The sequence below is a fragment of the Oncorhynchus clarkii genome, chromosome 23 (genome assembly GCF_045791955.1).
Source record: "Oncorhynchus clarkii lewisi isolate Uvic-CL-2024 chromosome 23, UVic_Ocla_1.0, whole genome shotgun sequence".
Classification (NCBI taxonomy): domain Eukaryota; kingdom Metazoa; phylum Chordata; class Actinopteri; order Salmoniformes; family Salmonidae; genus Oncorhynchus; species Oncorhynchus clarkii.
Window position 1 is genome coordinate 41,854,466 of NC_092169.1, and position 25,320 is coordinate 41,879,785.

At 43.0% G+C, this 25,320-nt stretch overlaps 1 protein-coding gene across 1 annotated transcript in view; it reads left to right on the top strand.

The window, feature by feature from the left end:
* Window positions 1-25,320, top strand: part of LOC139381293 (sodium- and chloride-dependent GABA transporter 2-like) — a 39,290-nt gene that overhangs the window by 13,470 nt on the left and 500 nt on the right. The window contains exons 6-16 of the mRNA XM_071124750.1: window positions 577-711; window positions 962-1,065; window positions 3,100-3,224; window positions 3,303-3,415; window positions 3,895-4,032; window positions 4,186-4,288; window positions 4,405-4,505; window positions 4,663-4,833; window positions 5,043-5,098; window positions 10,826-10,920; window positions 11,024-11,209. Of these exons, the coding sequence (XP_070980851.1) occupies window positions 577-711; window positions 962-1,065; window positions 3,100-3,224; window positions 3,303-3,415; window positions 3,895-4,032; window positions 4,186-4,288; window positions 4,405-4,505; window positions 4,663-4,833; window positions 5,043-5,098; window positions 10,826-10,920; window positions 11,024-11,209 (1,327 nt within the window). The remainder of the gene's footprint in view (window positions 1-576; window positions 712-961; window positions 1,066-3,099; window positions 3,225-3,302; window positions 3,416-3,894; window positions 4,033-4,185; window positions 4,289-4,404; window positions 4,506-4,662; window positions 4,834-5,042; window positions 5,099-10,825; window positions 10,921-11,023; window positions 11,210-25,320) is intronic.

Consider the following 25,320-nt stretch of genomic DNA (forward strand, 5'->3'; position numbering starts at 1 on the left):
GGTAATATCTGCTAGTTGGTACAGTAATACCTGCTAGTTGCTATGGTAATACATGCTACTTGCTATGGTAATACATGCTATTTGGTACAATAATAACTGCTAGTTGTTACGGTAATACCTGCTAGTTGGTACGGTAATATCTGCTATGGTAATACATGCTAGTTGCTATGGTAATTCATGCTATTTGGCATACCTGCTAGTTGCTACGATAATAACTGCTAGTTGGTATGGTAATACCTGCTAGTTGGTACGGTAATACCTGCTAGTTGGTACAGTAATACCTGCTTGTTGGTACAGTAATACATGCTAGTTGCTATGGTAATACATGCTATTTGGTACAATAATAACTGCTAGTTGGTACGGTAATACCTGTTAGTTGGTACGGTATTATCTGCTAGTTGGTACAGTAATACCTGCTAGTTCCTATGGTAATACATACTAGTTGTTATGGTAATACATGCTAGTTGGTACGGTAATACCTGCTAGTTGCTATGGTAATACCTGCTAGTTGCTATGGTAATACCGGTAATGTCAATATTGTGTTGTTCTGTGTCATACCTGTCTATTTATTCCTAGGCAGCGTGCTTCACGGCAACGTTCCCCTATGTCATGCTACTGGTGCTATTCGTCCGAGGAGTGACCCTACCTGGAGCTATAGATGGCATATTCTACTACATGTATCCCAATGCTACACGGCTTGCTGATCCACAGGTATTATGTGTATGGTAAATTTATGAGCCAGTTTCCTGGACACGGATAGAGCATCGGCCGGGAATAAAAAACATTTTAAATTGAGCATTTCCATTGCACATCCTTCAGGAGTATGCTCAATCAGTGTCCAGGAAACCTGCCCTCTAAGTCCTTCTTCAATCTCATCACATCTTACCGGAATACATTTCTGTTTTGATTCTTGAATGTTCTGTTTATGACTAGAGTTGAACTCCTATTTGTGTTCAATAAGGTTTGGATGGATGCAGGAACCCAGGTATTTTTTTCTTATGCCATATGCCTGGGATACCTGACTTCTCTCGGAAGCTACAACAAATACAACAACAACTGTTACAAGTGAGTCTTCAGTTTTAGGGTGTGGGTTTGATTTAGAATACACAGTATTCATTTGTCACAGTGAAGATCTTGCATAGTTGGCTCATTCCCTGGTGCTAACTGGTCTGAAGATGTAAAAAATGCACACCTGGTTAATTAAGCATGGAGGAATAGAACACTTAGAAAGGAAAATCTACACTGGCTTGGATGGCTTGGATGGATCGGATGGCTCGGATGGATCGGATGGCTTGGATGGCTCGGCTGGATCGGATGCGATACATTCAATCCCTTAAATGCATAGTTATCTCATTCAGCTACGCCTAGAAGAGTCATGGAACAACATGCCCTGACAAGGCATTACCTGGGGCTAAATGTTAATCCCCTACATTTAAATATTTTTAGACCTTCACCAATTACAATAGTGTGTAAAAGAGGATTGAGACCTAATATGAAAGAGTATTCAAACATAATATGAACGAGAATCGAGAACTAATACAGTGCATTCGGAAAGTACTCAGACCCCTTGACTTTTTCCACACTTTGTTACCTTATAGCATTATTCTAAAATGGCTGATAAAAAAATCCCTCGTCAATCTACACCCAATAACCCATAATGACAAAGAAAAAACTGTTTTTTCGACATTATTGTAAATGTATAAAAAAAATGAAATTGTACATTTCCATAAGTATTCACACACTTTACTCTTGTTGAAGCACCTTTGGCAGCCATTTAGGCCTGAGTCTTTTTGGATATGACGCCACCAGCTTGGGACACATGCATTTGTGGAGTTTCTCCCATTCTCCCTGCAGATCCTCAAGCTCTGTCAGGTTGGATGGGGAGTGTCGCTGCACAGCTGTTTTCAGGTCTCCCCAGAGATGTTCAATCGGGTCAAAGTCCAAGCTCTGGCTGGGCTAGTCCAAGCTTTGTCCTGAAGCCACTCCTGCAGTGTCTTGGCTGTGTGCTTAGGGCTGTTGTCCTGTTGAAAGGTGAACCTTCGCCACAGTCTGAGATCCTGAGCACTCTGGAGCAGGTTTTCATCAAGGATCTCTCTGTTTTTTGCTCCGTTCATCATTCCCTCAACTATCTTTCCCTGACTAGTCTCCTAGGACCTGCCGCTGAAAAACATCCCCACAACATGATGCTGCACTACCATGCTTCATCGTAGGGATGGTGCCAGGTTTCCTCTAGACGTGATGCTTGGTATTCAGGCCAAAGAGTTCAAACTTGGTTTCATCAGACCAGAGAATCTTGTCCTTCAGGTTCATTTTGGCAAACTCCAAGCGGGCTGTCGTGTGCCTTTTACTGAGGAGTGGCTTCCGTCTGGTCATTCAAACATTGGTGGAGTGCTGCAGAGATGGTTGGCCTTCTGGAAGGTTCTCCCATCTCCACAGAAGAACTCTAGAGCTCTGTCAGAGTGACCATCGGGTTCTTGGTCACATCCCTGACCAAGACTATTCTCCCCCGATTGCTCAGTTTGACCGGGCGGCCAGCTCTAGAAAGAGTGTTAGAGGTTCCAAACTTCTTCCGTTTGAGAATGATATAGGTCACTGTGTTCTTGGGGCCGTTCCATGTGGCAGAAATTGTTTAACACCTTTCTTCAGATCTGTGTCTCGACACAATGGTGTCTCGGAGCTCTACAGACAATTCCTTCGGCCTCATGGCTTGGATTTTGCTTTGACATGCACTATCAGCTTTGGGACCTTATATAGACAGGTGTGTGCCTTTCATATTATGTTCAAACAATTGATTTTACCACATGTGGACACCAATCAAGTTGTAGAAATAGCTCAATTTTCCGAGTCTCATAGCAAAGGTTCTGACTACTTATGTAAATAAGGTATTTCCTGTTTTTTTTTTTTATACATTTGCAAAAATGTCTAAAAACCTGTTTTTCGCTTTGTCATTATTTGGTATTGTGTGTAGATTGATGAGGAACATTTTTTATTTAATCAATTTTAGAATAAGGCTGTAACACAACAAAATGTGGAAAAAGTAAAGGGCTCTGAATACTTTCCAAATGCACTGTATGTTGAAGACTGTTTTGTGCCTTGCAGAGACTCCTTCTACCTGTGCTTGTTGAACAGTGGGACCAGCTTCCTGTCTGGTTTTGCTATTTTTTCCATCCTGGGTTATATGGCTGGAGAACAGGGTGTGGACATCTCTATGGTAGCTGAGTCAGGTAAGTCTCTAATGCAGTGTAACAGAGGTACACGTAGAGTATTCTGTAACGTTTTGTTTTCTTGCTGCTCTGCTGCAGGTCCTGGCCTGGTGTTCATAGTGTACCCACAGGCAGTGTCCCTGCTCCCCTGTCCTCAGTTCTGGGCCGTGTGTTTCTTCACCATGATCATCCTGTTAGGATTGGACAGCCAGGTTAGAGCTCAATACCCACCACACCCTAACCCTGTGTATCCTGCTCGGTTCTTCACGGCACCTTACCCTCCCTCCACCTTGGTGTCATGCTGTGTTCTTTCCTGCACCTTACCCTCCCTCCACCTGGGTGTCCTGCTGTGTTCTTCCCTTTACCTTACCCTCCCTCCACCTGGGTGTCCTGCTGTGTTCTTCCCTGTACCTTACCCTCCCTCCACCTGGGTGTCCTGCTGTGTTCTTCCCTGTACCTTACCCTCCCTCCACCTGGGTGTCCTGCTGTGTTCTTCCCTTTACCTTTCCCTCCCTACACCTTGGTGTCCTGCTGTGTTCTTCCCTGTACCTTACCCTCCCTCCACCTGGGTGGCCTGCTGTGTTCTTCCCTGCACCTTACCCTCTCTCCACCTCGGTGTCCTGCTGTGTTCTTCCATGCACCTTACCCTCTCATGTACACTGCCCTCTCTCTCTTCTGTCATGTTCCCCAGTTTGTCGGCCTTGAGAGCCTTATGACCTCGGTAACGGATGTCTACCCCAACGTCCTCAGAAAGGGCCACCGGAGGGAGCTACTGCTGCTGCTCATCTGCTGTTGCTGCTGCCTGGTCGGACTCATCATGGTCACAGAGGTGAGAGGTCCCAGACACAGGTCACACATGCTCTCAAAAAGTTTCTGCTGTGTGAACAGGTAGAGAAGGGTCTCTGATATACTGTAAGAACACATATCAATAACATGGAGTAAGGTTTGAAAGTAGTTGTAATGAATGTCTATTTCTCTGCAGGGTGGCCTCTACATCATACAGCTGTTTGATCATTATGTGTGCAGTGGTGCCACTCTGCTACTCCTCTCCATATGCCAGTCTTTCAGTATTGGATGGATATATGGTATGAATGGGGAAATTACATTTTGTAACTAGTAGTTCATACTTATAGTTCCTTCAACTATCCTTTTAACAACAAGGAAACTGTTCTTTTGTACCCCCTATATGTCTCTGTCCAAGGTGCTGAACGTTTCTGTGACAACATTGAGGATATGATTGGCTACAGGCCCTCCTCTCTGGTGAAGTACTGTTGGCTATACATCACCCCTACTATGTGCACAGTGAGTTTAAGTCAAGTGCATTTTCATCATTATTTTACTTACATTTACGGGTATTATTTCATAATGCAGTTGCTTTCAAAACCTTGTGCTGTTAATATCAAACAAGACAAGTGATAAGACAAAACAACATATTTCAGGCATCTTTTTCCTCTTCCAGGGAACCTTTGTGTTCTCGCTGCTGAAGTACAGCCCTCTGAAGTTCAACAACACCTATGTGTACCCGTGGTGGGCTTACGGGCTGGGATGGTTCCTGGCTATGTCCTCCCTCTCTCTCATTCCCATCACCATGGTCTACAAACTGTACCGAGGACAAGGGACATTCTGGCACGTCAGTGGCATTTCAGATTTTCTCTTGAATATTTAGCAGTCGTGTGAAAAACGACTTATTGTTGCATTAAATGCATGAATCAAATTAATTATGACATTCTGATCAATAAAGCTTGTCTATGTGTTTCTGAGCTATTCTGAGATAGATTTTGAAGAATACTTTTGCTGCTAATTGATTGTACGTATATTGATACCTCTTTGCTTCCCCAGCGCCTCCAGGCAATCTGCCGGCCAGCAGATGACCTTCCCAGGATCAGGGCTGGGATGTAATCGGGGTTGGGATGTTACATGTAATCCGTTACAAGTAAAGGATTACACAAAACCTGTAACTGTAATAATTTACTGTTACCAGCACAACCGTGCTGAGGGTGCTGCAGAACCCCCCCCAAATAAAAAATAAACATTACCAGTCAAAGTGGGGACACACCTACTCATTCAAGGGTTGTTCCTTATTTTTACTATTTTCTAAATTGTAGAATTATAGTGAAGAAATCAAAACTATGATATAATACATATGGAATCATGTAGCAACTCAAAAAGCGTTAAACAAATCAAAACATGTTTTGGATTCTTCAAAGTAACCACCCTTTGCCTTGATTCTCAGCTTTGCACACTCTTGGCATTCTCTCAACCAGCTTCATGAGGAATGCTTTTCCAGCTGTCTTGAAGGAGTTCCCACATATCCTGAGCACTTGTTGGCTGCTTTTCCTTCATTCTGCGGTCAGACTCATCCCAAACCATCTCAATTTGGTTGAGTTCGGGTGATTGTGGAGGCCAGGTCATCTGATGCAGCACGCCATCACCCTCCTTGGTAAAATAGCCCTTACACAGCCTGGAGGTGTGTTGGGTCATTGTCCTGTTGAAAAACATATGATAGACCCACTAAGCGTAAACCAGGTGGGATGGCGTATTGCTGCAGAATGCTGTGGTAGCATGCTGGTGCCTTGAATTCTACATAAATCACTGAACGTGACATCAGCAAAGCAACCCCACACCATTACACCTCCTCCTCCATGCTTCACGGTGGGAACCGCACATACTCAGATCGTCCATTCACCTACTCTTACAAAGACACAGCGGTTGGAGCCAAATATCTAAAATTTGGACTCATCAGACCAAAGGACGGATTTCAACCGGTCTAATTTCCATTGTTGGTGTTTCTTGGCACAATCAAGTCTCTTATTCTCAATGGTGTCCTTTAGTAGTGGTTTCTTTGCAGCAATTCGACCATGAAGGCCTGATTCATGAGTCTCCTCTGAACAGAGGATGTTGAGATGTGTCTGTTACTTGAACTCTGTGAAGCATTTATAAGGGCTGCAATTTCTGAGGCTCGTGACTCTAATGAAATTATCCTCTGCAGCAGAGGTAACTCTGGGTCTTTCTTTCCTGTGGTGGTCCTCATGAGAGCCAGTTAAATCATTGTGATTGATAACAATTGTCTGGACTTGAACAAACCTTCATATTTCTTGATATGTGACTGACCTTCATGTCTTAAAGTAATGGAATGTAATGATTTTCTTTGCTTATTTGAGCTTTTCTTGGCATAATTTGAACTTGGTCTTTTACCAAATAGGGTGATCTTCTGTATACCATCCTTACTATGGCACAGCACAACTGATTGGCTCAAACGCATTAAGAAGGAAATAAATCCCACAAATGAACCTTTAACAAGGCACACCAGTTAATTGAAACGCATTCCAGGTGACTATGTCATGAAGGTTGTTGAGAGAATGCCAAGAGTGTGCAAAGCTGTCATTAAGGCAAAGGGTGGCTGCTTTGAAGAACCTCTAAAAGAAAATATATTTTGATTCGTTTAACACTTTTTTGGTTACTACTTGATTCTATATGTGTTATTTCATAGTTTTGATGTCGTCACTATTATTTTACAATGTTGAATAATAGTACAAATAAAGGAAAACAATGTAATGAGTAGCTGTGTCTAAATTTGACTGGTACTGTATATTATTCAAAAATCGACAAAAGTAGTACACTGGGCCTATAACAGTCCTGTATTAGTGGACTGATATAGCCATCTGTAGTGTGCACTTTTATTTCTTCTAACGCCATGTAGGCCTATTGGTATCAAAATAAACACACTGAACAACTTGCTATTTAGAAAATTTCACCAATTTTGGCCTAAAAAACAATAACAATTACAGGCTACATAGCAAATGTGGATTTTTATCCAGTGACAGAATGGTAATTGAGATCATGTAAATCATTAATGATTATTTAGTTGGGTTAAATGTAAAAAAAATCTTACTGTAGGCCTACTTCATCATCATCCTCTGCCTACATACTTAAATCCTACCTGAATCTAACTGCCTCTGGTATGATGCATTTCTACCTCTCACTCTATCTTGCTTCTCCATCTTCCTGAATTAAATGAGATGTTCTAACAAATCAATCCTGCTGGCAAAATGTCATTAAATATAGCTAAGTTATTTAGCTCTAGTGTGGATGTAGGCCTTTTGTACATAATGAGCACCCAGATGTTTTGCTTCCCTGGAGAACAATGCAGACAGGCATATACAAGAATGAGCCGGGCACACACATTGTAAGGAACATCTCTGAATGCAGGGCAACCATCTTGGTGGGAAGTGCACGAGACAATGCTGCTGCATAGTACACTATATGTTCCGTTCCACTTGGGCGGCTTTATATAGCCTATACCAGGGGGTCAGCAACCCTTTTCATATGAGTGACAATTTACAAAAGATCTGCGTGCCAGTTTAGATTTTCATATAAGCATTGTAGGCTACTCAACTGTGTCTAAAGAAATGTCTAACTGCCCACCAACTGAATAATTCTTGCTGGGTACCAGACAGAGACGTTGTCCATTCAGCCACATGCCACGGAGAATTGTCCTAACTTTTTCACACCATACGTGTTGGGCATTCCAGCTCTGTTACGTTCCCCAGTTTATGTGTTGTAGTTTGTGTATTTGCATGTGTTTATTTCAGGAAATGGCTTCCTGAAATCCCTCAAGCAGCTGATTGGTCGACTCCAGGGCTAATTGGAGAGCTGACCCCGCCCCCTCGTCAAGACACAGCTGTCTCCAGTTACACATTCATTCTGAAGCTATATAAAAGCCAGTGTTCTGTTCAGGATAGAGAGATTTGCTGGGAGGTCATTGAAGAGATTTTGCTGGGAGGTCATTGCTGGGAGGTCATTGCTGGGAGGTCATTGCTGGGAGGTCATTGCTGGGAGGTCATTGCAGAGATTTTGCTAGAGAGATTTTTGCTAGAGATTTTTGCTGGAGGTTGATTTGCTGGGAGTTCATTGCTGGGAAGTGGTATGTTTTGTGATTTTTGTTGCTCAGGTAGAGCTTAGTTGATGTCCTTTGTTTGCTTAGTTTGTTTGTGAAATTGTTTAATATTCTGTTTCATTTGTTCCCAGGGGGGAAGGGGAAGGCACCTTGGGAGTGTTTAGGCAATAGGCCCACGGGCATACATATACCCGTAGTATATTCACTGTCTAGGCACACTAGGTAAGACCTTGTCAGACCACCCCCTGTATTTTGGTTAGGGCAGCAGGTGGTGCTAAATTAGGTAAGTGGTTAGGCAGGTAAGATAGGAGAGGGGGGGGGGGCTTTGAGATTTACTTTCTTTGCTTTGGTTCCGTCCAGCCCCTTTTCCCCATATTACCGTGTAAAGGAATAAAGTCCTTGTAAACGGTACCACATTCTGTCTGTCATCCTTACTTGCACCTACAGTCCATACCTTTTTCACTTCACAGAGAGTTTAGTTGTAGCAGGGTGTTGCGTTCCCTCTTCATAGAGGCGTGCGTAACATAATGGGGGCTCATCCGGGATCTTTCCATTAAACCCACCGGACCCAGCTGCTCTGAGCTCTCTGTGGTTAGTGATTGAGGTGTGATGGTAGGTTGTGAGTTTGGATGACATGTTTAGTTAGTGTGTTCAGGAGACTGCATTGTATAAGATGGCTGCATCAGCCATCCAAGTTTTTTGAAGCGCCCTCTTGATTGTTTGGGTAGGTTTCGTAAAGTAGACCTTATAGCTATAGCTGCGCTGCATTGGCCACTCAAGGTTTGGCCGCTCCTGTTACAACGTAAATTGTCTGGGAAAGCCCAGGAAGTAGTAGCTGCTCTCTCCCTGGAAGACAGTTTACACTACAATACAGTTAAAACTACCATGTTGCGGGCTTATGAGTTGGTGCCTGAAGCTTATAGACAGCGCTTCAGGAACCACAAGAAACCCTCTCACCGTACATTTGTTGAATTTGCTAGGGACAAAGAGTCTCTGTTCAGCCAGCAAAGCTAACACCTTTGCTGATATTAAGGAGTTGATGCTGTTGGAGGACTTTAAAGGCAATGTCCCAGATAGAATTGTAGTTCATTTAAATGAACAGAAAGTGGCGACATTGGCCCAAGCAGCAGTGTTGGCAGATGAGTACGCTTTGACACACAAGACTGTCTTTGGTGCACCACGTTTTGAAGGCCGGACGATTACGTCTTCAGTTCCTCGTTCAGGTCGCTTTTCCTCTGACAACCCTAAGCCTTTTCATGAAATCCGTGAATGTTTTTACTGTCACCAAAAGGGTCACGTGATTGCGGTCTGCCCAGTTTTGAAAAATAAACTGCAACAGTCCCTGTCACCATCCCCAAAAATGAAAAGTTTGGGTTTAGTCAAGTCTTTGACTCGTCCATTGGATCGAGTTATTGATTCAGCATTTGAGAAACCGGATCCTGTCTATGCTCCGTTTATCTCTGCCGGTTGTGTTTCCTTAACAGGAGAACAAGCTGATCAAAAGCCTATCCAAATCCTACGAGACACCGGGGCGGCGCAGTCAGTAATCGTTACTGATGCTTTACCCTGGTCTCCTGAAACATATTGTGGCTCACACGTCATATTACAGGGGATAGAGACAAAAACAGTACCTGTACCATTACACTGGGTCCACTTATTGTCAGACTTGGCATCAGGACGTTTCCGTGTTGGTGTAGTGTCTACACTGCCAGTAAAAGGAGTCACACTGCTACTAGGGAATGATATTGCTGGTGGTAATGTCACTCCTGTGTTAGAGGTAGTAGACAAGCCAGAAATCAGAACTACAGATGAGAAATTGGTTCAAGCATTTCCACATGTTTTTCCTGCTTGTGTGTTAACGAGGGCACAATCTCGCAAGCTAGGAGATGTGGTGGATTTGGCTAGTTCCCTTTTTGAGAATGTTGAGGTAGAAGATCATGCACCGAGTATGCCTTCTGCAATGCCGACAGTTTTTACCCCCGTAAAAACTAAGGCAGGGGAAAACGAAATCGCGTCCCAATTACATGACATTCTTTTGTCTGTCACCCCCGACGGTGATTGAATGTCAAAAAGAAGACACCAGTCTTCGCAAGTGTTTTGCTTCGGTAATTTCCATTGAGGAAGCTAAAACTAGAGAGACCGCCTACTTTATGGAAGCAGGAGTTTTGATGCGTAAATGGGCATCTCATGACACCATTAATGACTGGAGTGAAGTGTGTCAAGTGGTTGTTCCTACACCGTTCCGACAGCAGGTGCTGTCACTTGCCCATGACCAGGCGTGGTCTGGACACTTGGGGATCACAAAGACTTATAACCGGGTCCTTCGTCATTTCTTCTGGCCAGGTTTGAAGTCTGAAGTGGTCCAATTTTGTAAAACATGTCACATATGTCAACTCACTGGTAAAGTGAATCAAACAGTTCCTCGAGGGCCGCTCTGCCCGATTCCTGTGATTGGGGAACCGTTTGAAAGAGTGATAATTGATTGTGTAGGTCCATTGCCGAAAACCAGGTCAGGTTACCAGTTCCTACTAACAATAATGTGCAGTGCTACTCGATACCCAGAGGCTATTCCTCTCCGTACTATAATGGCTAAGACTGTGGTGAAGGCACTAGTGAAGTTCTTCTCTACGTTTGGACTCCCTAAAGTAATCCAACTGATAAGGGATGCAACTTCATGTCTAAACTGTTTTCAAATGTGTTAAAGACATTGTGTATTTCCCATCAGGTCTCCAGTCCATATCATCCAGAGAGTCAAAAGGGATCTAGAACGCTGGCATCAGACGCTGAAGGTAATGCTACGCAAGTATTGTATGGATACCAGTACTGATTGTCCTATTTGCTATAAGGGAAACGATACAAGAGTCTTTAGGGTTCAGCCCTGCTGACCTTGTGTTTGGACACACCCCACGGGGTCCGCTGAAAGTGTTGAAGGAGCATATCTTATCTCCTACACCCAGTAGTTCCCCAGTGCTTGCCGCCCCCAACTTTGACAAACCTTTTAAGTTGGAGGTAGATGCTAGTATAGTGGGGGTGGGTGCGGTTCTCTTACAGGAAGATGAAGACGGAGTGGATCGGCCCGTCAGTTTCTTCTCCCGTAAGTTCAACTCGTGTCAGTCAAGGTACTCGACAATTGAACAAGAGACGCTGGCATTATTACTTGCCTTACAGTTCTTTGAGGTATATGTGGGCTCCAGTGCTTTGCCTGTTATGGTCTTCACGGACCATAATCCGTTGGTGTTCTTGAAACAAATGTACAACCAGAACCGCCGCCTTATGCGGTGGGCTCTGATTGTACAAGGATATAATGTACAGATAGCTTATGTGAAGGGCTCGGCGAATCTGGTTGCTGACGCTCTATCACGGATTTACTAACTGGGGATGCGTTGGTTTTTGTTATTGCAAAACTAGGTTTGCAATTTTTGTGGTGGGCGTGTTACGTTCCCCAGTTTGTGTTGTAGTTTGTGTATTTGCATGTGCTTATTTCAGGAAATGGCTTCCTGAAATCCCTCAAGCAGCTGATTGGTCGACTCCAGGGCTAATTGAAGAGCTGACCCCGCCCCCTCGTCAAGACACAGCTGTCTCCAGTTACACATTCATTCTGAAGCTATATAAAAGCCAGTGTTCTGTTCAGGAGAGAGAGATTTGCTGGGAGGTCATTGAAGAGATTTTGCTGGGAGGTCATTGAAGGGAGGTCATTGAAGGGAGGTCATTGAAGGGAGGTCATTGAAGGGAGGTCATTGAAGGGAGGTCATTGAAGAGATTTTGCTGGGAGGTCATTGCAGGGAGGTCATTGCAGGGAGGTCATTGCAGGGAGGTCATTGCAGAGATTTTTGCTAGAGAGATTTTTGCTGGAGAGATTTTTGCTGGAGGTTGATTTGCTGGGATTTCATTGCTGGGTAGTGGTATGTTTTGTGAGTTTGTTGCTCAGGTAGAGCTTAGTTGATGTCCTTTGTTTGCTTAGTTTGTTTGTGAAATTGTTTAATATTCTGTTTCATTTGTTCCCAGGGGGGAAGGGGAAGGCACCTTGGGAGTGTTTAGGCAAGAGGCCCGCGGGCATACATATACCCGTAGTATATTCACTGGCAAGGCACACTAGGTAAGACCTGGGCGGACCACCCCCTGTATTTTGGTTAGGGCACCAGGTGGTGTTAAATTAGGTAAAAGTGGTTAGGCAGGTAAGATAGGAGGGGCTTTGAGATTTACTTTCTTTGCTTTGGTTCCGTCCAGCCCCTTTTCCCCATGTTACCGTGTAAAGGAATAAAGTCCTTGTAAACGGTACCACATTCTGTCTGTCATCCTTACTCGCACCTACAGTCCATACCTTTTTCACTTCACGGAGAGTTTAGTTGTAGCAGGGTGTTGCGTTCCCTCTTCATAGAGGCGTGCGTAACATAATGACGAGGGGGCGGGGTCTGGGAAAGCCCAGGAAGTTATGTTACGCACGCCTCTATGAAGAGGGACAAGCTCTATGAAGAGGGACAAGCTCTCTCTTGACAAGCTCCTTTCAGTGAGCCGGCTCGTTCGGCTCAGCTCACCAAAAAGAGGCGGCTCTTTTGGCTCCCAAACAGCATATGTATGTGTGTGTGTGTGTATATATGTATTTTTTCAAGTCAAACAGTTTGCGACAGTTTGACTTTGAATGGTGTTAAAAATTCTAATTAAATTCTTAAATGAAATCATACTCTACCTTAACCACAATGTATTTAAAAATGCATTGGTTTGTTATGATAATTAATGCATTTAAACATTTGCATTTAAAGTAAAACCTTTTAATGTATATAAACAAAGTGCATATAAATCTAACCATTCAAAATGAATACAATCTGAACAGCGTAATAGAATATTGCAACATATCAAAGAAAAATAAATAATTTGCAAAACTGCAGCATCCCACAAATTGAAATAAATGTAAAAAAGGATGCTATTACACATGTGCATTTAAAGTACAACTTTTTTAATGTATATAAAAAAATGCATATAAATGCAATAACTTTACCATAATAGTTTAATATTGCACTGTCATTACGTTGACCTGGGGGGAAGGTTTATGACAGTCATAAATACCTCTTCCCCCCCCTTTTTTCCTCTCTCTACCCTACTGAGGTTAGATTTGCAAAACCCTTGGTTAACATAGAGATTCTGGGAACATCAATAGGTGGGGGGAAATTAGCTATATTCTGGTAATCTGAACATTTGAAAATATGCGGTGGTACTTAATGAATATGATGTCAGGTTGGTTGTCATCTGAGACATTCTCATCAATGATAAGATGACAAACTCTACAGTGGAAAGTCTACACATCAGAGTTATCGGATTCACATGGAATTGTTCAATTTAAATGTTTGAATATGAAATTATTCGTGATGGGATGAAATGTAATTTTAGCTTCTAAAATGTGAGATTTGGGTTTTCATAAGATAGGTTATTCTTTGAAGAGCCTCATTAATCGCTCTGGCATCACTGAAGGCTAACTTCTTAAACCCGGGGTCAAGTGCAGCGGTTTCTGATAGCACGTGATTATATTCCATTCTATGGAACTTTCTGTCCATTGATGAACATAGGGTGTTCATCAACTCTGTCACATGTCCTGTGGTTACATTTGCTTCTCTCTGGTGTCTGGCTGTGACTTGCTGCAGACCCTTACATAGGATTATCATTTTTGAGGCTGTCACATAGCTGAAAAGAGAGAACAGTAACTTATTAGTGTGGGAAATATATGGATGATGGGTTCATTTTAAAATGTTCATGGCATTGGTTATGTTAGCTGCTTTGTCACAAAAGACCACTTTTCCATCTACTTGCCATTCTCTGGCCACTCTCAATAGTTCCTCTGCCAAGTTCTTGGACGTGTGTCTATTGCTGAACTCAAAGCAGTCCAGAAGACAGCTAGACATTGAAAAACGTTTTTAAAAAATGACATGTAAATTCGTGGAAATCATTTTAGCCAATGCAATATCAATTTGGCCTTCTTTTGCTACAGACATAGACTTTACCATAAACTGGTCCATAGAAGACTGGAATATCTGTGGGTCACGGAGTAGGCCTAACTTGACCATGTGGAGGTGCTGGCTCAACCACTATCACTAGAAGGCCTGCTAGTTTCTCGAAGCTCTACTACAGTTAGCTTCACAGTTGGGTGCAAAGTACGCATATGCCGATGTAGGTTGTGTGTAGAACCGGCTTTATGTGAGATTTTGTTTTGGAAAATTCTACACTGTGCTCTAACATTGTCTACATTATTAAAATGTATCAAAATGCTACTGTGCTTCCGACTCATTTTTCAGCTGTTTTCACAGCTGTCCTTCTTCTCTCTCCTTGGCTGCTAAGTGTGTGACTGTGAGTGAGTTGGCTCGGCCCTCCCTCACGCATCTTTGGTTCATTGGTTGACACTGCGTGTCTGATTGACAGGAACAGCAGGTGACGCTGTTAGTCTGAGCAGACAGTCAGAATGAATATGTGTGTGCTTGAGCATTTAGACCTATATTATTTTATTTATTTTATTTGTTCTCTGAATTACTTGATTCTATTAATTTAAGTCTTATGATTAGTCATATCTTCATTTTAAAAATATTTTTATAAATAGATTCAGCTCTTCTGATATGCGAGCCGGCTCCCATCGTTCACCTACAAGAGCCGGCTTTTAGAGCTGACTCGCTCACGAACGACCCATCACTAATACGGCACGCCTGCGTATGTATGCCTTTTATTTTAATGCATGTGTAGGATTTATCTGGCATAGTTTGCATTCCCAGTCAGCTGTTTCCATTCGCAGCACCCCCAAACTACTTCACCCCCACCAATAAACTACTTCCCGTGGCTATGGTTACCAGCAAAAATATTGTAGACAGAAAACAGATACTTCTGAAAAAACTAGATGATTATTTCTAGAATTACTTAAATCATTAAGGATGTTGCGTAAAAAAAAATCTTTGACACCTTTCTGTTCTCAATGACCTTCAAATCCTCATTGAAAAAGCTGCACATTTTAATTTGCTTGCTTGAGCGAGTCTGACAAGTCAGAGACGACTATGATGACATACCAAATTCATTTGGTGGATCGCGGCAAGAGAGCAGAAATCGTATTTATTTTTGTGTGTAATAAGTCCTTATGTTGGGTTATGTTCAGGTAAAAGTATTTGGCTAATCCATACTGCCATATTTCCAAGTCCTATGCTTGAAGATTAACATTATATTTATTTAATTGGATTGGCTAGAATGAGAGACTTTGGCTTTTAATGTAAATATATAGATGTATTCTGTTGTCGTAGAAAGAAATGGTTTAGAAGAAGCCTGCATAACTAACTCATCAAGTAAATGCAAAATCCCTTTATGGACAGCCATGTAAACTCTAACATTGATTTATCCCGCAATAGATGTCATTCAATTGGTAACATTCATTGTTGTCTTCTTCTAGTGGCTTTTAAGGGGAAAATAATCTAAAATTAAAGTAATTTGATTGTTACTTAGTTTGGGTACTCCAAAAGTTGCGTAACTGATTACAATTTTGGACAGGTAACTAGTAACTAACGGATTACATTTACACAGTAACTTACCCTGCCCATGATGAAGAAGGAGATGGTAGCTCTCTATGCTCTGGACAATGTTAGATGAGACGACACTGAGCAATAATATATAGATTGACTGACTGACTGTTCCATAGGCACAGAATGAACCTAGTCCTGGGGCCTCATTTATAAAATGGATTTACGATCAATTAAGTAGAATTTACACAGAAAACCACAAAAAAATGGTAACTATTTGTATAAATATAACAAGATTCAACAACTGAGACATAAACAGACATGTGACTAATAGAAATTGAATAATGTGTCCCTGAACAAAGGGGGGGTCAAAATCAAAAGTAACAGTCAGTATCTGGTGTGGCCACCAACTGCATTAAGTACTGCAGTGCATCTCCTCCTCATGGATTTCACCAGATTTGCCAGTTCTTGCTGTGAGATGTTACCCCACTCTTCCACCAAGGCACTGCAAGTTCCCGGACATTTCTGGTGGGAATTGCCCTAGCCCTCACCCTCCGATCCATCAGGTCCCTGACGTGCTCAATGGGATTGAGATCCGGGTTCTTCGCTGGCCATGGCAGAACACCGACGTTCCTGTCTTGCAGGAAATCACGCACAGAACGAGCAGTATGGCTGGTGGCATTGTCATGCTGGAGGGCAATGTCAGGATGAGCCTGCAGGAAGGGTACCACATCAGGGAGGAGGATGACTTCCCTGTAACGCACAGCGTTGAGATTGCCTGCAATGGCAACAAGCTCATTCCAATGATGACACACCGCCCCTGACCATGATGGACCCTCTACCTCGCTCCAGAGTACAGGCCTTGGTGTAACGGTCCAGAGTACAGGCCTTGGTGTAACGGTCATTCCTTCGACGATAAACGCAAATCCGACCATCACCCCTGGTGAAACAAAACCGTGACTCATCAGTGAAGAGCACTTGCCAGTCCTGTCTGGTCCAGTGACAGTGGATTTGTGCCCATAGGCTACGTTGTTGCTGGTGATGTCTGGTGAGGACCTGCCTTACAACAGGCCTACAAGCCCTCAGTCCAGCCTCTCTCAGCCTATTGCGAACAGTCTGAGTATTGATGGAAGGATTGTGCATTCCTGGTGTAACTCGGGCAGTTGTTGTTGCCATCATGTACCTGTCCCGCAGCTGTGATGTTCGGATGCACCGATCCTGTGCAGGTGTTGTTGCACATGGTCTGCCACTGCAAGGATGGTCAGCTGTCCGTCCTGTCTCCCTGTAGTGCTGTCTTAGGCGTCTCACAGTACGGACATTGCAGTTTATTGCCCTGGCCACATCTGCAGCCCTCATGCCTCCTTGCAGCATGCCTAAGGCACGTTTACGCAGATGAGCAAGGACCCTGGGCATCTTTCTTTTGGTGTTTTTCAGAGTCAGTAAAAAGACCTCTTTAGTGTCCTAAGTTCTCATAACTGTGACCTTAATTGCCTACCATCTGTAAGCTGTTAGTGTCTTAATGACCGTTCCACAGGCACATGTTCATAAATTGTTTATGGTTCATTGTATGGGAAACAGTGTTAAAACCCTTTGCAATGAAGATCTGTGAAGTTATTTTGATTTTTACGAATTATCTTTGAAAGACATGGTCCTGAAAAAGGGACGTTTCTTTTTTTTTGCTGAGTTTATAAGTAGTTATTTATAAAACCTTACTTAGATGTGGAAATTATCTTATAACCTACGCAACATCTAGACTTGACGTAAGTGATTTTCCTGCTGGTTATGTAGGGGTATTGCAGTTTGAGACGCATATGCGTCCAAGTCTGTGATAAACTTTGCATTAGCTTTATGAACAATTTGTTAGGAATTATCAAAGGTGTGAGGAAGTAATTGCCAGACGCAAGGTGTTTTGAATTAAAAACAGGATGCGATGTTCTATAAATAGTGTGTCAAATTAGAAAAAAGTAACCATGGCTGTTCTTGCGTTATTGGAAGACATTGAAAACCATGCTTTTAGAAGGGGGAGAGTTTTCAGAGACCGGAATACATTATTTTTGCGCATGGTGATCCCTGACTATTCCTGACTAAACCCTCATTCGTGCTAGCATTCTACAAGAGGAAATCGCTGATCGTAAGGCACGTTCAGGTCCTGTCAATTTTAAGTTCATTTGAGATGTATAGATCACAGGTGTGTTATTTACAAATGGGCTTCTTAGAACCTGCATAAGCAAGGTTTTTTATGCTCAGTATCTTTTATGAATCGAACGTAAGCACCCCGTTGGAAATTATCTTACGACTACGTTCAAGTATAAATCGAATCATTTTTTTTATAAATGAGGCCCCAGGAAACCAGCCCTTCCAATTACATTAATATATATTTTTATAACTTGAACATTTTTTCTTTATAAGGTTGTAAGGTATTTTTAGAAAGTCATAGAGTATACCTTGGACAATGTACATGTTTCAGTATATCAACAGAAATGAAAATGTTTGAACTAATACTGTTTTAATTATAAATGTTTGAACCTTTATGTAATAAAACACTTTAAAACCTAACACAGCCAAAGCTGATTCCATACTGTCCAAGTGATGATATGTATGTAAGCTATAGCCAAGGGCAGGTGAACATGGATAGCCCTAGATTATAAAAATGTTTCCAAACAGTACAACCACAACATCATATCTGTGTCCACAACAGAGTAGGCTTTTGTATATCATGTGACTGTAAGGAATAAAGCCTGTAGCACACTCTGCTGTTTGTCTCCCTCCAGAGGTTTTCTTCAGGTATTCTTATCAGCGGTAAGAGATTCCTGCATCTACTCCAGCTCAGTCATCGGAGCACCTACAGTACCAGTCAAAAGTTTGGACACACCTACTCATTCCATGGTTTTTCTTTATTTTTTACAAATTTCTACATTGTAGAATGATAGTGAAGACAACACAACTATGAAATAACACATGGAATTATGTATTAGCCAAAAAAGTGTTAAACAAATCAAAATATATTGTGTATTTTAGATTCTTCAAAGTAGCCACCCTTTGCGTTGGTGACAGCTTTGCACACTCTTGGCATTCTCTCATTCTCTACAGCTTCACGAGGTAGTCACCTGGAATGCATTTCAATTACGAAATGAAGGTCAGTCATTCCGGAAAATCTCAAGAACTTTAAAAATGTGTTTTACTCAACTAGGCAAGTTAGTTAAGAAAAAAATATTATTTACAATGACGGCCTACACCGGCCAAACCCAGACGACACTGGGCCAATTTTGCGCCACACTATGGGACTCCGAGGGTGTATGTAGTGACGCCTCTGGCACTGAGAGGCAGTGCCTTAGACCGCTGTGCCACTCAGCAGCCCGAGTACAGTCGCAAAACCCATCAAACGCTATGATGGAACAGGCTCTCATGAGAACACCCAAAGTAAAGGAATACCCACAGTTACCTCTGCCGCAGAGGATAAGTTCATTAGAGTTACCAGCCTCAGAAATTGCAGCCCAAATAAATGCTTCACAGAGTTCAAGTAACAGACACATCTCAACCTCAACCGAACAGAGGAGACTGCGCGAATCAGGCCTTCATGGTTGAATTACTGCAAAAAAAACGCTACTAAAGGACACCAATAAGAAGAAGAGACTTGCCGGTTGAAATCACCCAAAGCATTCTGCAGTGATACACCATCCCATCTGGTTTGCGCTTAGTCCCACTATCATTTGTTTTTGAACAGGTCAATGACCCAACATAGCTCCAGGCTTTGTAAGGGCTTTTTGATCAAGAAGGAGAGTGATGGCGTGCTGCATCAGATGACCTGGCCTCCACAATACCCCAACCTCAACTCAAATGAGATGGTTTGGGATGAGTTGGACCGCAGAGTGAAGGAAAAGCAGTCAACAAGTGATCAACACATGTGAGATTTCCTTCAAGAATGTTGGAAAAGCATTCCAGGTGAAGCTGGTTGAGAGAATGCCAAGAGTGTTCAAAGCTGTTCCTGAATGGTATACTACATAACAGGATCAATGACTATACCCCTCTGGCATTTAGCGTTCCCTGTTTTTTCCTGAATGGTATACTAACTGAGTATACCCCTCTGGCGTTCTCTCCGTTAGTTTGATAAATAGCTCGATATGTCTGTTCTAGTTCTTCTCCTGTGTTTATATTTTAGGTCAGTGTTTGCTTTTATCTCATTGGGAAATAATATAAATTGATATTTGCACGCCTCATTCCATCACTCATCTGGAATTGGATAGCTCTATTAAAGTCACGGATTCTTGAAAAATGTAGGCCTAACTCATAAATGCATCATAAGGTTGCACCTTAAAAATCTGATTAAAGAAAGTGGGATCATCTGGGTTTGAACCTGTGATGTCAGCGTGCCACAAGACTGCTAAAGTCTAGAGGAGAATAAAGGGGGAACTTGTGTACAGTACAAAATACAGTGTTGCAGGTACCCCATTCCAAAGCCTAACAATCATATGGGTTATACTGCCACTATCTGACCCATCAGTGAAATCACAACTAATAGTATCACATCTAGAGTATGTTCTGTTACCCTTTTTTCAAATGGTTCAAAACAAAACAAGGAGCCCAATGTCCTTGACCTCTAGAGTGGATACTGTGTGTCCCTGGGTTGCATTCACAGTGTTAAGACGCACGCAGAGAACTCATAAATAAATGATCCTTTGAACAACAGAGCTAAATACGCTCGATAAGAGGAATGACAGGCCGGTGCCGTTACAGCCCCACATAGAATCAGAGACGGAAAGAGGCTGGACCCAGTCTGCTTCCCAAATGGCACCCTATACCGTAAGTAGCGCACTACTACCAATAGGGCTCCCATAGGGCTCCCATAAGGCTCTAGTCAAAAGTAGTGAACAGGGTGTCATTTGGGACACTGTCCTAAAGGCTAATGAAACAATGATAAGTACATCTAATTATCCCCAGTACCTTCCATCCTAAAGCCTTTTGGATCACCATTAATCTACATGGTGTAGAGAGTGATTAGTGGAACCACATGCTGTAATCTCCTCTCAATGCTTTTCTCTTACTCTCTCTCATGGCCATCAGGAGTTGGCTAGCAGGCAGGCTGGGGCTGAATTCCAAATGACACCCTATTCCCTACATGGGCCTTGGTGAAAAGTAGTGCACTAGGGAATAGAGTGCTATATAGGACATAACCTGCGCTGATGGTAGAGTAGCAATTGTTAAAATGCCCAGGTTAATCAGCATTCCCACTGGTACACTACCCTTCAGAGCCCAAATAGCTTGGATGCTGTGGAATCACTCCCTGGACAAAGAGACCAGCATAGCAGAGTTGTAAGGCTATGGGGAGAAAAGGAGGCATAGACAGACAGAGACAGACAGACATACTGAACACATCTGACACAAAACACATGACACACACACAAACTGACACTCACTCACACACACACACACACACACACACACACACACACACACACACACACACACACACACACACACACACACACACACACACACACACACACACACACACACACACACACACACACACACACACAAATGCACAGTCTTTCATACTCAATGGTTAAGGGTAGACCATAAGTCATAATCACAGATGTTGATAGGCAGTGGTCAGACATGTGACCCTGTGTGATTAGTCTGACTGGTCAGAACAATCAGTAGGCAGCGATCAGACATGTGATTCTGTGTGATTAGTCTGACTGGTCAGAACAATCAGTAGGCAGCGGTCAGACATGTGACCCTGTCTGATTAGTCTGACTGGTCAGAACAATCAGTAGGCAGCGGTCAGACGTGAGCCTGTGTGCTTAGTCTGACTGGTCAGAACAATCAGTATGCAGCGGTCAGACGTGACCCTGTGTGCTTAGTCTGACTGGTCAGAACAATCAGTAGGCAGCGGTCAGACGTGACCCTGTGTGCTTAGTCTGACTGGTCAGAACAATCAGTAGGCAGCGGTCAGACGTGACCCTGTGTGCTTAGTCTGACTGGTCAGAACAATCAGTAGGCAGCGGTCAGACGTGACCCTGTGTGCTTAGTCTGACTGGTCAGAACAATCAGTAGGCAGCGGTCAGACGTGACCCTGTGTGCTTAGTCTGACTGGTCAGAACAATCAGTAGGCAGCGGTCAGACGTGACCCTGTGTGCTTAGTCTGACTGGTCAGAACAATCAGTAGGCAGCGGTCAGACGTGAGCCTGTGTGATTAGTCTAACTGGTCAGAACAATCAGTAGGCAGCGGTCAGACGTGACCCTGTGTGATTAGTCTGACTGGTCAGAACAATCAGTAGGCAGCGATCAGACATGTGATTCTGTGTGATTAGTCTGACTGGTCAGAACAATCAGTAGGCAGCGGTCAGACATGTGACCCTGTGTGATTAGTCTGACTGGTCAGAACAATCAGTAGGCAGCGGTCAGACATGTGAATCTGTGTGATTAGTCTGACTGGTCAGAACAATCAGTAGGCAGCGATCAGACATGTGACCCTGTGTGATTAGTCTAACTGGTCAGAACAATCAGTAGGCAGCGGTCAGACATGTGATTCTGTGTGATTAGTCTGACTGGTTAGAACAATCAGTAGGCAGCGGTCAGACATGTGACCCTGTGTGATTAGTCTGACTGGTCAGAACAATCAGTAGGCAGCGGTCAGACATGTGATTCTGTGTGATTAGTCTGACTGGTGAGAACAATGGTGTTGTACAGAGCATAGAAATATGATGACTAGAAGGGAAATGTTATTTTCAAAATAATGCCATAATGGGTAGATTATATTTCTATGGTACTGAGCTACTGGTTTGTGTAACCAACCGTTGGACAAGTCCTCGGAGGAAGAGATCTCGTCTTCACAAGAACTGTTGTAGCTGCAGGTCACTGCACTAACTCACACACACACACACACACACACACACACACACTCACTCACTCACTCACTCACTCACTCACTCACTCACTCACTCACTCACTCACTCACTCACTCACTCACTCACTCACACACTCTGTCCATCTGGATAATGTTCAGACTGCCGCCATTCATAGGCCCTTCGCGGCATCAGGGGAATTCGGGATCCCTCCACACCCCTTTATACCTTCTCTCTCCCTCTCTCCTTCTATTTCTCTGCGTAACAATCAAACACCATATGGAAAACATATTCTTATGGTTCATTGGCTTGTATAGCTCTTAATTAGAAAACGGGCCTTGGCAGTGGGGGGTGTTCCGGCAGGGGTCTGAAGAAGTAAAGAATATAGCCTGTCACTGTTGGCCATTAAACACACTTTATTTCTATTAGCCCAGTTATCCGCCGCTCGGGGACTTTTGAAACCACGGTGGTTAATTAGGAAAGAAAAACAGAACTATGTTACATGTCTTTAAACGAGTCTGACTCGACTTGAAACTGCACCTTATGCATCTACACAGCAGCACTTGTTCACTTGACAGACAGAATGGTCACTTCTGCTATGTAGTCCAGTTGATTTAGTCAGTTTACTGCACAGTGGAGTGTTTTCATTGGGAGTGTCGGCAGTATGTCTGGATGGATAAACAATAACTGGATATAGTCTGCTTTGGTTATACTTTGCAGGATAAAGGTGACACATGTTTTATGTCTGCATAAAGCCAATCCCATCTCCACTAGTCAATGGTTTGTACTGAGTTGTTTCCAGGAGCTGTGCTAGTACATGGCAATTGCTGTTCACACTCATATCAATGTTTTCTTGTTCTCTTTGGAAGCTTTTGGAAACTCTGCCCTTCAACATTGAGTTAGAATCCCTAGTGACATTACTTGTCTTGGGATAAGGTGTTGAGTTTACCACTGGTGACATCATAAAAAACAGACCAAGCACAACCTCAGAAGAAAAGACAGAATTTCGGAACTTCGGAAATAAAATCTTAAACTCCAGAATTCAATCTTTCTGCGATTTCATGCACATTCGGCTCATTCTGCTAGGTGGGGTATAGAGTTCGGCCCTCTCCTTTCCAATGAGGGTTTTAACGATGGGCCGTAAATCAGTCGGACAGAGGCCTGCACCCCGTCACTGACCCGCATCTGGACAGCATCTGGGGTCACAGGGTCACTCTGACAAGTGCTAAACCATCTGGAGACTTCCTGCAGGAGTGGACAGAGAGGACAGAGAGGAGAGAGGACAGAGAGGAGAGACGGATGGAGGGGATTAGGATGGGAGCAGGAAATAAAGGGGAAATATATTAATGTGAATAGCGGCAATAACAAATATATTAATTCAAGTCTATCATCAATTCATCACTTTTGTTTTGAAAAACTCTGAAAGCAGCCTTTCATATACGGTCTGCTCCCTTTACCTCAGACTCCAGCAGCCTTACAGTTTTCACATTGGCGAGAGCAGCATGAGAGCGAGGTGACAAACAGTTGATCATGAAGCCTCTTCATCAGAGCTGTCAGTTGTCTGGAGAAAACAATGAATCACTGGTAACAGAGAGGGATCAATATTTATTTTACCGTTATTTAACTAGGCAAGTCAGTTAAGAACAAATTCTTATTTTCAATGACAGCCTGGCTGCCTGTTCAGGGATGACTGTATGCCCGGATAACAGCATGATAGGATAATTGTATGAATGGATAACAGTGTGACTGAACAACAGATTTGTACCTTGTCAGCTCAGGGATTTGAACTTGCAACCTTCCGGTTATAAGTCCAACACTCTAACCACTAGGCTAACTTGCCACCCCTAACAGCCATGTAATTTGTTATCAATTATCTGTCCTTCAGTTTTCACATCCTACCCAACTCTCCATCTCCTCCCCCTCCTGCCCTTCTATTTCCCCTCTTTCTTCCTCCACGTTGCTCCGGCATACATCCTCGTCACTTGATTAACGTCCCTCCTCGCCTCCGTAACCCTCATCTTTTCTCTATCCTCCACTGACAAACACTTCCCTCTGTTTCCAGGGCCTTGTTGACATCCTTGACCAATGACCCTCATACTGAGTGGGGATTGGTTACCCAAGAACTCCGCTAGACAAAGCATTTCAAGTGTCTGGGGCATTGGGTGCTTTGTGCCCTCCTGAGAGCTATCTCTCTCCTCTCCCTTCTCTCTCTTCTCTTGTGTTCCTGTGATGTTTTTCACCTGTTTTCTTTCACCCGACATCCATTAACCCAATGGCCTGTCATCTTAAAGCCACTTGTTTTCTGGTCTGGAATGTTGTTCTTGACTCTTCATCCTGTTTCATAGTGAAAACTAAAAAGGCCCTTTCAGTTGCTGAATGAGGGAGAGAGAGAGAGAGAGAGAGGGAAGGCGGGCGTGCGGGAGAATAACAACATTAATTGAAAACAGTATGACTGCATAACAGTTTGACTGGATAACTGTATGATTGGATAACAGTTTGACTGGATAACTCAATGACTGGATAACAGTTTGACTGGATAACAGTTTGACTGGATAACAGTATGACTGGATAACAGTTTGACTGGATAACAGTTTGACTGGATAACAGTATGACTGGATAACAGTATGACTGGATAACAGTATGACTGGATAACAGTTTGACTGGATAACAGTTTGACTGGATAACAGTATGACTGGATAACAGTATGACTGGATAACAGTATGACTGGATAACAGTATGACTGAGTAACAGTTTGACTGGATAACAGTATGACTGGATAACAGTATGACTGGATAACAATACAACTGGATAACTGTATGACAGTATAACTGGATAACTGTATGACTGAATAACAGTATTATTTGATAATATTGTGACTGGATAACAGTATG